This window comes from Apis cerana, linkage group LG13 (assembly GCF_029169275.1).
Source record: "Apis cerana isolate GH-2021 linkage group LG13, AcerK_1.0, whole genome shotgun sequence".
NCBI classification, from domain to species: Eukaryota; Metazoa; Arthropoda; class Insecta; order Hymenoptera; family Apidae; genus Apis; species Apis cerana.
In genome coordinates this window covers 9,447,028-9,458,900 of record NC_083864.1, presented here as the reverse complement: position 1 = coordinate 9,458,900, position 11,873 = coordinate 9,447,028, and the positions used below count along the sequence as shown (strand labels likewise).

Sequence of the window (11,873 nt, the reverse complement as noted above, 5' to 3'; positions counted from 1 at the left end):
AAATTGACATGCGACCACCTAGAACAATATTACAAAACGAGTATTAATGATTCATAGAATATAAGTATTTCGTTATAATGATTCTCTTTTCAATTCTTTATTAAGCAATTTACATTTTTCTTTTCAGATTAATTCTTATCAATCATTGTTTTTGTGATATATATTTATAATATTGCGCTATTTTATTTCATCTATTAAAATTTATAACAAATATTTTACATTGTAAAAATTGAAATTATTATTTTTAAAAAATGAAAAAAAGAAAATAAGCAAAACGAATTAATTTTTCATACAATCGTTTATTAGAAAAATCACAATGACGTAACAGTAATAGACATAAAACAAATGCATGATTACCATTAACATTATTCTTATTTTCATTATTCTTTCTATACGACAGCTGTTTTGATTGTTTTATTATTTTTTATTTTTTTTCGTCGGATTGAAATTAATTTATTAAGTTACGTCGTGCACAAATAATAAGAAAATCGTTCCGGATATAAAAAAATATATGTTTTGATAATCTTGTTTTATTCGATAGATTTTTGATATTTTTCCACTCTCTCCCACTCTTTCATTCTCGCTCTTCCTTATTCTCTCTTTTTCTTTTGCTTTCCATTGTCATTGATAAAATGCATACAAAAATAATCTATGAGTACAATCATTTTGTAAAATATACTACCATATTTCATTTAATATTTTTTTTTTCTTTTTTTTTTCATTTCAAGAGCCTCGAAGTAGAAAAGGATCTTTAGAAAAATTTCTGGTTCTTTCAATGATTTGTTTTACGATCGAGTGAAAATGGTTTGCATAGTTTCGCGAGACGAAATGAAATTCATCACGAGGGACGAAGTAAATCTTATAAAAATGTATTTCCATTTTTTTTCTTTTGCTTCTTTTCCTTCTTTTTCTAGTGAGCTGTCGTTGGACAAAACGTTACAAAAGTTGATATTTTAAAAAAGATATGTATAAAAAAGAAAATCATAAATCGTTTTCACTTTTGTACAGATATATCTCCTCTAGAATTATTGCTAAAAATACTAATTATTAATTATATACATGTATTGTTAACCCTTCAGCGATGAATAATATACGTATATAGAATTCTTCATTCACATGTTGTATCACAATTAAATTTATAATAATTTCGCGTAATTTGTCAATAATATATATAATCATATATATCAATAATAGTTGTAATTTAAAATACGAAAGAAAAATTTTCTAATGATATTGATGATTTCGCATTTTATTTAATTGTTCAGTCTTAAAAATTTATATGCCATTGCAAATAGTTTTTATATTATTTAACTCTTCAAATTTTTTAATAATAACTCAATAATGATTATTGTATCATTGAAGGGTTAATGTATTTTATAGAGGAGATTGGCTTATGTGTGTCTATTATCTTCCATTTTGAATACATTGAACAATTAAAATAAATATATTCAATAAATCATATCAATGTGAAGTTGATACTACTCTCCAAAATGCTAATGTGCTATCGAACAATATGTATATACAACAATATGTATATAGACTGCCACCATATTCGTATCAGTTCTGATTCCTTCTAAAAAATTATAATTTACAAGAAATTTTGTTTCCTTCGAAGCTTTTGTTTGATTTTGTAATTTGTAACAATCTCAATTCTCGATAAAGACAAAATAAAGATTTATAATCCAGGGACAATAATTAAGTTACGTTTACGTGATCCAACGATCTCACGTACCGATGTCGTGAGGTTAAAAAATACTAAATACGAATGGCAATGTATTCTAGTTGTACCCTTAATCATTAACACTCGCGACATCATCATCACATTTACCCTTGGAATTTCCCTAATTTTTATGTACGAATGATTGAACTCTTTTTCAAACAGGAGAAATGTATGATTCTTTTGTAAGTATAAACGATATTTTTTGAAGTTTAGTCTTAATTAATTTACGGCTATACTTCAAAACCATCGTTTAAACTTCATTGTCGTTACATGACGTTACTAAATCATGCACTTCCTCCTGAGGATCATCCTCATATCAGCTATCCGGAACCTGAAGACAAACAAATTAATTCAAAATATTACTTTAAAATAATTATATGCAAACTATTTTTTAGTATTTAAAATAATTTTCTTTTACTTACTTTCCATTGTAATTGATTGCCAACTTTATAAAGCTCTTTTAACGATTCAGAGAGTTTTCCAGAACTCTCCAATTCTTTGTACTTGCGATATAATTCAAGAGCAGCTCTAGCATCTTCAGTAGAATCATGTGTTTCTGATTGAATTTTTTTCCCCAAAAAATGCCATGTAAGAAAACGCAATGATACCATACGATGATGAGGTAAATGAAATAACAATACTGTATCTACAATTTGCTCAGGTGGTACGACTAAATTTATTACCCTATAAATATCGAAGAACGTAAATGAAATGAATATGTATTAATATTAAAAATTAAATAATTACCTAAAATCATTTTTCAAACCATGCCCAACAAACATAATTCCATTATCAACGAGAAATCGTAATTTTTGGTATGTTGACTTCAGAGTAGTTAAATGTTTGCTACTGAAGTTCGCATCCAAGTCACCAGGCTGAATTCCACTGAATTTTGTCAGGTAATCTACTACCTGTTCCTGAGTACTTATATAGTCATCTATGAAGGGAGTTCCCTCTAAAGGACCTTGACTACCAAAGAAATTAAAGATATTAATTATAAAATAAATAATGAAATTAAAGAAATTAAAAATTTTACATACCCACGTATACAAGTTATACGTGCAACAGACATATGACTTGGTTTAATAGTAGACATTTTTCCATCGCTTCGAAGCTCAGCTTCTTCCTGATTTAAAGTTACAAATTCTGCATCAATTCCAACTAATTCTCCTATAAAAATAATTTTATTTATTCTTAAAATTGTTTTAAGTTTTTGAATTTTTTTCTATTTTTAATTAAAAACCTTTTTTAGGCATTTCGTCGGAACTCAATGGAGTGAATGTAATACCCCTTGTTCCTCCACTGCGAGCAATGCATTTATCTTCACCAAATACATCATAAGTAAGAGGACTGACAAACGGTACTGGTTCGGGAGCCGGCACAGCCGTATAATGAAGAACACATGGAACTTTCCAATCAAGATTAAACCAAACCGCTTCTTGCGGTGTTACTGCAGATATACTAAAAACAGAAAATTTCCGAAAACGAATAGAAAATAAAATTTAAATATATTGGGTAAATTTTAAAATCTTTTCATATACAATTCACAATAATAAAATTATAATTATTTATAATTATAATTATAATATATAAAAAAACAAATTATGGCATTTACATACCAAAAATCATTAAAAATGTACCATTGCGACACTGCACTGCCTACTGATCGTTCATGATAATTTGGTCCAACTCGTAATAATGCAACGATGTTTCTTCTGTCTTCGTTACTCTTGTCATCGATGTAACAAACAACAGCATTAAGACTGTATTGAATTTTGCTTATTTTATTTAGATTATCATCGATTTTATTCTCTTTCTCCATATCATCATCATCATCTAATTCCGCAATAACATGATTTTCAGTCATTTTGTCTTCGGAATTATTTCCAGAAATCTCAGAATCTTGTATCTTACTATCACCTTGTCCATTTTCTACTATGACATCATCAGTCGATTTACTACTTTCGTTAGAATCATTTTTCGAATTGCTGATCTTTTCCACGAATAATTCACCATTAGTATCTAAAGAAATTTCTATATTATGTGGAATCCATGAATGAGAATAATACAAATGACTAGGCGGTGTTACGGCTGTTGAGACCGGTGTTGAAGTTGTTGTGGGTGGTGTAACTGGTGGCGTTGTTATTGTTTCTATAATAATATAAATATTATTTATTAAAATAAAAAAAATCAATAAAAACATTAAAATATATAAGATAGATTATAATACCTGGATCTCTACCAATATGTCGAAACCTACAACCAATTCGAGTACAATTGTTACCATATCGACATGGCTTCACAGTAATAGGAATAGGACTTGAAGATGGACTATTTTCTTTTCCATTTAATACTTTTTGAACGACTATATCCATTTGCTGTTGCCAAAATGATTTGTCCTAGTTTAATGATAAATTTAAAATGTTAAAAATTATCATTGATTTTCATATGTTTATAATTTATAAGTCATGAAAGAATTAATCTGTTGAAGATATTTAAGAATAGTTGAACGAGCAAATTTATTAATATTTATGAAAAATTTTTTAATATGAATAATTCTGAATATAACTTAAATTAAATTTTAATGCATGTATATGTTTTATATTTGATGTACCTGTTGTGTATCTAAACCACAGTTCAGAGCCAATATTTGAGGTAGTTTAGTCAATTGTCGAGATTGAAGGGTGGGTGTAAATTTTTGACAATTATCACACCATGCAGGTGTAATTTTTTCAGGTCTTAAACTGCGGGCAAGAACATTTGTAAACGGAACCTCCTCTGCTATAAAATATAAAAAATATAAAAATTCACTCGTTTCAATCATATAACAATAAATTTATATGAAATATATATGTAATTTACAAACTAGCTTACAAGGATGTGTTAATTCTGGATAAACTAAGTTGCATAGCAACATGATGGAATGTTTCGTAGCTTCTTGCCCACATTTAAGACAACAATGTATGTGCATTTGTTCAGATCCAAACAAACGACTGACTTCTGTCTCTTCGTCTCGTATCTCATTTTCTTCAATTGATTTTTTGTTGTTTTTATCTATTTATAATAAATATACGTGTAAATTTATCAATTTATGTTTATAATTTTATAATTGCAATAAAATACTTTAATAATAAAAATTTATAAAAAATTCAATACTCTTTTTTAGGAATATATTTCGGGAGAACGTTATTTGTATCGGCAATGAGAGTGTTAGTATTATTATTTCCTATATATTTTTAATATATGATATTAATTTAAAAGTTTAAAATAATGAATTTTATGAAAATTTTCTAAAAGATTAAAATTATATTCAAGTTGAATATTCATAATTTAATAAGTTATAAGAACAAAGTATAAATTAAAAAAAGAAGAAAAGAGAAAATGATTTATTTTGAAAGATATAAAATAAATATTTTAATGAATTTGTTGAAAGTTGCAAGCATTGCCAATACAAGTAAAACTTATACAAATAGGCCATGCATTCGCGGAAAGCAATGTCTTCTTTCCTATAAAAAAAGAAGAGAAAATATAAGTTAAACGAAATACAAAAAACGCGATAAAAAAAGTAACTGAAGTAATTAAAGAAACTTTCTTCATTAATATCAATATATAAATAGGATAATCAAGATAAAAAAAACATTAATCGGCATAATTTTACTATATCCTAAGAATAGATACAAAAATATTTTTTAAAATTAATTTTAAAGAAAAAAAAAAGAAAAAAGAAAAAAAAAGGATTATTAAAAGAAAAATATTTAAAAAAAACATGAAAATTCTTCATATTCTTTGGATATATAGCCAAAATTATTAAAAGTGCAACAAATATGCAATCACATACAAAATGAAAAATAAACACAAAAAGTGCCCAATAAAAAGGTTACACATAAATTGTGTTTACCTTTCGATGTGATCCACATATATTTACCATCCCCCTCTTGCTTTCTTCTTTTTTTTCTTTCTTCCGCATGACTTCTATATCGAGATCCAATATCTTGCAAAATGCTAGGAAAATCCTGTTCATTATAAACAAACGGAGGACATTTTGGTCCTGATTTTAATCGAGCAGCTTCTTCTTCCTCTTTCTGTCGTTTTCTTGTTTCCAAAACTTCATAATGAATCTGGTGCAATATAAATCTGTTCCAACTCTGAAATTTAATATTTATAGAATTCCAAATTTTTATATAGGAGGAATTTAAACGTTTATTAAAGTTCATTATATATAATAATAAAATAAATATAATTATTAGTATCAAAATATTTCAAATTCGTTAATTAATATTTTGTACAAAATTATACTAATATATATCGAATAAAATTTATTTCTTTTTCAAAAAAAAAAAAATTATTTATTGATATAGATAATTTTTAAGTGCATATACTGTATTCATAGTGCATACCTGTATTAATCGTACCAAATTTGTTTTCCTTTTCGCCTCCGGATGGAGATCACTGAGTATAAGTCCCAAAGCTGCCGCTTCAGGTACTGTTCTAAAAGCTCGAAGAAAATTAGCAGCTTGACATGGTAATCCTCGAGATGTATCCAACATGTGAAACAAGAATCCTAGCTCACAAGACAGGCAGAATTCTCTTTGGCACGAATGAGAAAGCAACGCTATTCTCACAGGTTCACAAAAGTAAAGTAACTGGAAAATACATGATAAATATGACTATTCTGCTAAAAATCTTATCTCTTTAAAAGAATAATAAGATTCTTGGAGATTCATCGTGCTGTATTTAACAGTACTTACCTGCAACATAGCGTTACAATAGCTGTTGGGAAGCGTGGCTTCAAGACCGCAGAAGCTGGTGCGATTATACTGATCAAAATCGAATTCATCGTAACCGAGACGTGAATATTTCACCTCGATTTTACGATAACGCTTAGGTATGGCCACAAAGGTGCCGTCATCTGTTTTAGATCGTGAGTCCCCCGCGAAAAGCTTTGTGACTACTCCCCGTCGTTTTTCCAAATTGTAAGGTATCTGCAAAAGAGGTATTATTTATTTTTCTTCAACCAATCGAACGTTTTTTGCTTCTTTTTCTTTTTTTTTTTTTTTTTTTCTATTTTTGGGATCAGTTATTAATGAATCATATACCAGGTGAACAATACGATGCACTATGCGAACGCGATTTGGACCATGAAAAAATAAATAATACCTATTGAACGCCGTGGGACCGAGCCAATAAGTTAGGCTTACGTGTATGTCTTACAACCTTTATTTCACTCAATTACAACTTCGATTACATTCTTGGAGAAATATGTTCTATATAGGCATTAGATATACTAAAACTATTGATTATTGAGCACAAAATTATTAAACGGAAATAATCATTTGGGAACGAAATGCATCGATTACAAAACGCATTGTGCTTCAACACGAAATCTAAGGCAGTAGATCTAAGGCAATAGCGTTTCTTTTTCTTTTTTCCTTTTATTCACGCTGTTTTTTGAGATGCAAGATTTCGAAATTTGAAACGTGATTTTCAGTAATTGAAAATCGCAATGCCCGATTCGCAGTACGATCACGAGAAAATTAATTTAAATGCATACTTTTAAATAATTATTACGCGTCTTTGTGCTAATAAATTTTTGAAGTTGAGACTTTTAATTTTTTTAAACTTAAAATTAAAACTCTCAAATTAATTTAAGATTCAAAATTTTATATCGCAATTTGATAATAAATTTGATAATAAAAGTATGTTTCTAATATAGAGATTACATGTGACATATTTTCTTTATTCCTGCATTTTTAAGATAGAAACTCAAATTACCTATAGAGAGCTTCTTTTTAAAATAAAAAATTCATAAAATTATATCGCGAATTATGCAATGTAATTTTATATATGTACATCATTTTTGAAGTACATTTATTATAATGTATCTAGATTGGCACATTGTTGATATTTTTCCTGATAAAAAGTTAGTAAAAAAGTTATTGCTTTTATGAAGAAATCGAGGCAAATGTAATCACTGCTTCTCAATTACTGCATTTTCATACAGCCATTAAAGTATTATTATTATTATATAGATCTTAAAATAAAGATTCATGTCTCTCAGCTTTACAAAATTATTCATTTAAACAAAATAATTCTTAAAAATTCGAACGATTCAAGACAGAGTTATTCTTATTTTATAAGAATCTACAATATCATATATTTATCAATGATAATAGGATGAAGTAAATATATTTATTATATCATATTTCTGCTCGTTTTTTTTTTAAATACTTTCTTATTTATAATATAACATTATTATTATAATCAAAAAATACATCAACTAGATATAGGAAAAAAACATTTGAATATTATATCGTACGATACACGTGTAGTGTCTTATTTAGGTCTTTTTCTCTCATACATATTATTATATAGAAGAAATTATTAGAATACTGTAGACTAGCTTATGAAAATATATCACGATTTTTTAACATTGTTCATGGACTACAATAGTTATCACGAAATGTCATCAGTCTTAAATCACATCATATTATTTTGGTTTCTCTACGAAATTGAAAGCTTCAATCGTATTGAGCTCGAATTTCTTTTTCTTATGATACATTGTACCGATTGGTTGTATCAAATTTAAACACGAAAACTATACCATTGAAGCTATAATAAAATCAATAATAATCAATAATAATATATCCCTTGATATATATATGCAATGCAATTAATATTGTCCGTATAACTGATTCAATTAATAATATATATATATAACTAATATATATATATCAGCACATTGAAATATACAATTGTAATAAATTACAACTGTTCTTTTCATACAAGACTAACAAATTAAAATTTCTTAGAAACAATTTAAAGTTAGAGATGGAGATTTTTCACAACGTTCAATAGCGATAATTCGTTGTGTTTTATCACTTCATTGATGCAACTAACAATAAAAAAGTCAAACATCAAGACTAACATAATTGTTATACAATTTTAAACGGGAATCACGGGGAGACACTCGGTGAATGGAGGACAGGAAGTTCGGATTTTAGGAGAGCTTTAGGAGAGTTGGAGAAGAATATTGTAGAAGAGTGGGAGAATATTGTTTCCTCACTTGATTTCTGCGAAATGCCTGAGGATTTGGGGCATAACCTATAGTTCCTTGCATCTTCATCGTACGTAATATTTCAGGATCAATTGATGGTGTTTTCCTGTGAAAATATACAAATAAAATTTTAAATTATTTAATATTAATTTCTTACCAATCAACATTATTTATTTTTTTAATCCTTTATATTCACAGATTAATTATAAATTGAGATTACTTACCTATAAACTTTTTTTAAATATTCCTCTGGCCAATCACTTAATAATGGGTGTCCGGTATACATAATAGGTATTGTACTTAATGGTGTAACATCATCATTAAATGATATAGATTGAATTGATTCAACTGGATCAGCAAATTCAGTTGGCCTAGATAAAAATTGAAACATTTTTTATATTCTTTTATTTTATGTTTCTATTTTTAAAATTTAATACATTTACTAACCGAGAAAATGTATTAAATTGGGGTTCAGGTGTATTTGTAGACATAAGATGTATAGAACCTGCTGAATCTCCAAAGCATAGACATTGAGATGTAGAAGATACATCAAATGATAATATCATTGCACAACCAGTTGCTACCTATCAATACAAGAAAACTTGTACACACTATGTAATTGAAATTGTTTTTTCTTTGCACGTATTGCATGTTACATATACCTGATATAAACATGTCATGGCTGGCTGTACATTAGCATAGATAGTATCAAGAAGTTGCATTTGTCCCAATGGTGATACAACAGCTAAACGGCTGGAATAGCTGGGTAGGAACTTTAATAGAAGGGGATATACTAAAGTTGTAACAGGACTTAATGCTCTCATTTGTCTCAAATCATATGCCATTAAAAATCTATCTACTGATAGACCCTGACGGCTAAATTTAAAAATAAAATTAATTGAAAATTTTAATTTAAAATAATTATAATAATATTTAATAGAAAATTAATGTTCCAAGTCTTACCTATTACTAAAGCCACAAGTAACAAGATAATTTCCTTGAACATCAAAATCACTGAGAGATGCACTATGGGTATCAAAAGTATGTTCTATTGATAATGTATTTGGATCCCTGAGATCAATTCTTCCCACAGGATTACCACAACAAATAAGTCTGCTATGCTGCCTTAAAATTGCACAACCATTTTCCCCTACATGTACCTATAAATATAAGATAATACTAATTCATGTGAATGTTATGTTTTTTCATTAATATATAATATATATAGACTCACTAATCCAGTCTCTTTTCCTCTAGTCAAATTAAAATCTATTATTTTTTCTTGATGTCCCCCCATAAGTAATCTTGTTGGTGAGATTTGAAGCATACATTGCATATCAATCATATTTGATGATCTATAATGTTACTTATTTATGTAGAAAATATTCATAAATTTTTCATATAAATATTATTTACATATATAAAATTAACATACGTATGTGAAAATATTGGTATGCCACGTCTTAATTGACATCTTAATAAACTCTGTGTCAGAACTAAAATTCCTTCATCTAATGGATGAATATGCCGAACCTCTTGTGTGGCATGAACTTGGAATGAGGTATATTTTTGTAAACCAGACCCATAATAAGATGTCACGTGACCCTATAAAACATTTTTCTTGATCATAGTACCGAAACAATTTCATTAATTGTTAAAAAAACCTATTTTTTATTATCCTTTAATAATTTAATAATTTTTTAAAAATATTTTATAAAAATATTATATGTCACTAAATAAATATCCTTAGAGTAATATGATTTTAATGTTATTTCAAACATTTTATACATTATATTAAGTAAACAATAAAAATAATGATATATGTAATTTCTTAGCTATATTTTTATCAATAAATCTTATAATACCCCTTGATTTCCCATCCACATAAGTTCTTCAACATTATCGAAAGTGGCAGTGGAAACTCCAAATCTATCCCCCCCATCAGCAAGTAAAGTACGAGTTTCATGAAATTCAGCCCCTGAAAAATCTTCTCCAAATTGTTCTGTTGCAGGTACATATTCATCACCAGGTAAAATATAATTTGTTTCTTCCCCTGTAATGAAAGATGACAAAAAAGTTGATAATGAAAATTCTTCATGTTATTCCAATATCAGTCAAATCATTAAACATAACTTGTGATGACATTTCAACATTCACAATATAGGTTAATAATTATTAATGTCAATAATCTTTGTGATCATTGTTTACGAGATCTCTAATATTTATATTCGAACAAACGAGACTAAATTTCAACTAATTCAAAACAGCAACGTCACAGCTGATTTGGATCGCATGCCTAACCCGTGAATTTTGCAAGATCGTTCGGAGTGGAACAGCTGATCGAAACTAAGCATCACGTTTCGAAAACAGAGGAAGGAGAGGGAATAGCCAATAACGGATCATTGAATTGGTGAGTAAGAATTAATGAGACAAAAGATATCATATAATACTAACAGCGAACAGGACACCAGATCGCGCACCATGATTCGAGCGAGTGCTACAGAATGAAGAGGTTTCGCGCCTTTCCAAATCTTCGAATCTTGGGTCGAAGAAATCGCATTTCGATACAACAAAGTGCATTTTGGCGCCTTTAGAAGAAAGAAAGGAACGTTAGAATGATATATGAAAATAACTTACAAAGTAATTCTTGTTCATCACCGCCACTATCGGCCGTGGCCTCTACGGACGGGTCGTAGTGGCTCAAAACCGGGTAGTCCATAATATTCCCGTCTTCAGCCTGTTCGTTTTTCAAGCATGGAATTGCCGTCAGTACGAAGATAGTCGTAGAATCGTTGTCCCAATGATCGTTCTCTTTTCATAGCACACTTCTTAACACGCACACGCACGCACCGTAGTCGCCTTGGCAACTGTGCAACAAGCGAAACACTTCGTCACAAATATTCGTTCTTTCCCTGCTACTATATAATTCGAACGATGGAAATTATGGTTAGCATAACACTTTTTACACTTCTTTACCGCGAAACATGAACCAAATCGTTTATCGAGGTACCTTTAATTCATGATTCCACTTTTCTGCGCGTTTCACCCGTGTAAAACAATATGACGGCCTTGAAGGTGGCGACACCTGCTGTTTCGCGC

At 28.7% G+C, this 11,873-nt stretch overlaps 1 protein-coding gene across 3 annotated transcripts; it reads right to left on the bottom strand.

Annotated features, from left to right (window-relative positions):
• Positions 1–279: 279 nt before the first annotated feature.
• Positions 280–11,849, bottom strand: LOC108004039 (PAN2-PAN3 deadenylation complex catalytic subunit PAN2). 3 transcript variants are annotated; one of them, XM_017066682.3, is made up of 21 exons: positions 11,412–11,849; positions 10,640–10,827; positions 10,210–10,379; positions 10,009–10,129; positions 9,738–9,934; positions 9,437–9,650; positions 9,222–9,358; positions 8,999–9,145; positions 8,784–8,880; positions 6,469–6,702; positions 6,118–6,363; positions 5,619–5,865; positions 4,595–4,774; positions 4,335–4,501; positions 3,951–4,119; positions 3,340–3,871; positions 2,964–3,181; positions 2,761–2,890; positions 2,468–2,689; positions 2,143–2,404; positions 280–2,051 (listed from the first exon to the last, which is right to left on the bottom strand). In XM_017066682.3, the coding sequence occupies exons 1-21, from the start codon at positions 11,491–11,493 to the stop codon at positions 2,037–2,039; spliced, it is 3,975 nt and encodes a 1,324-aa protein (XP_016922171.1). In that variant the 5' UTR covers positions 11,494–11,849; the 3' UTR covers positions 280–2,036. The 3 variants fall into 3 exon arrangements, with proteins under 3 accessions (XP_016922171.1, XP_016922172.1, XP_061940073.1); XM_017066683.3 differs by having other exon boundaries at positions 5,646–5,865; XM_062084089.1 differs by lacking the exon at positions 11,412–11,849 and adding an exon at positions 11,229–11,363.
• Between the last annotated feature and the right edge of the window lie 24 nt (positions 11,850–11,873).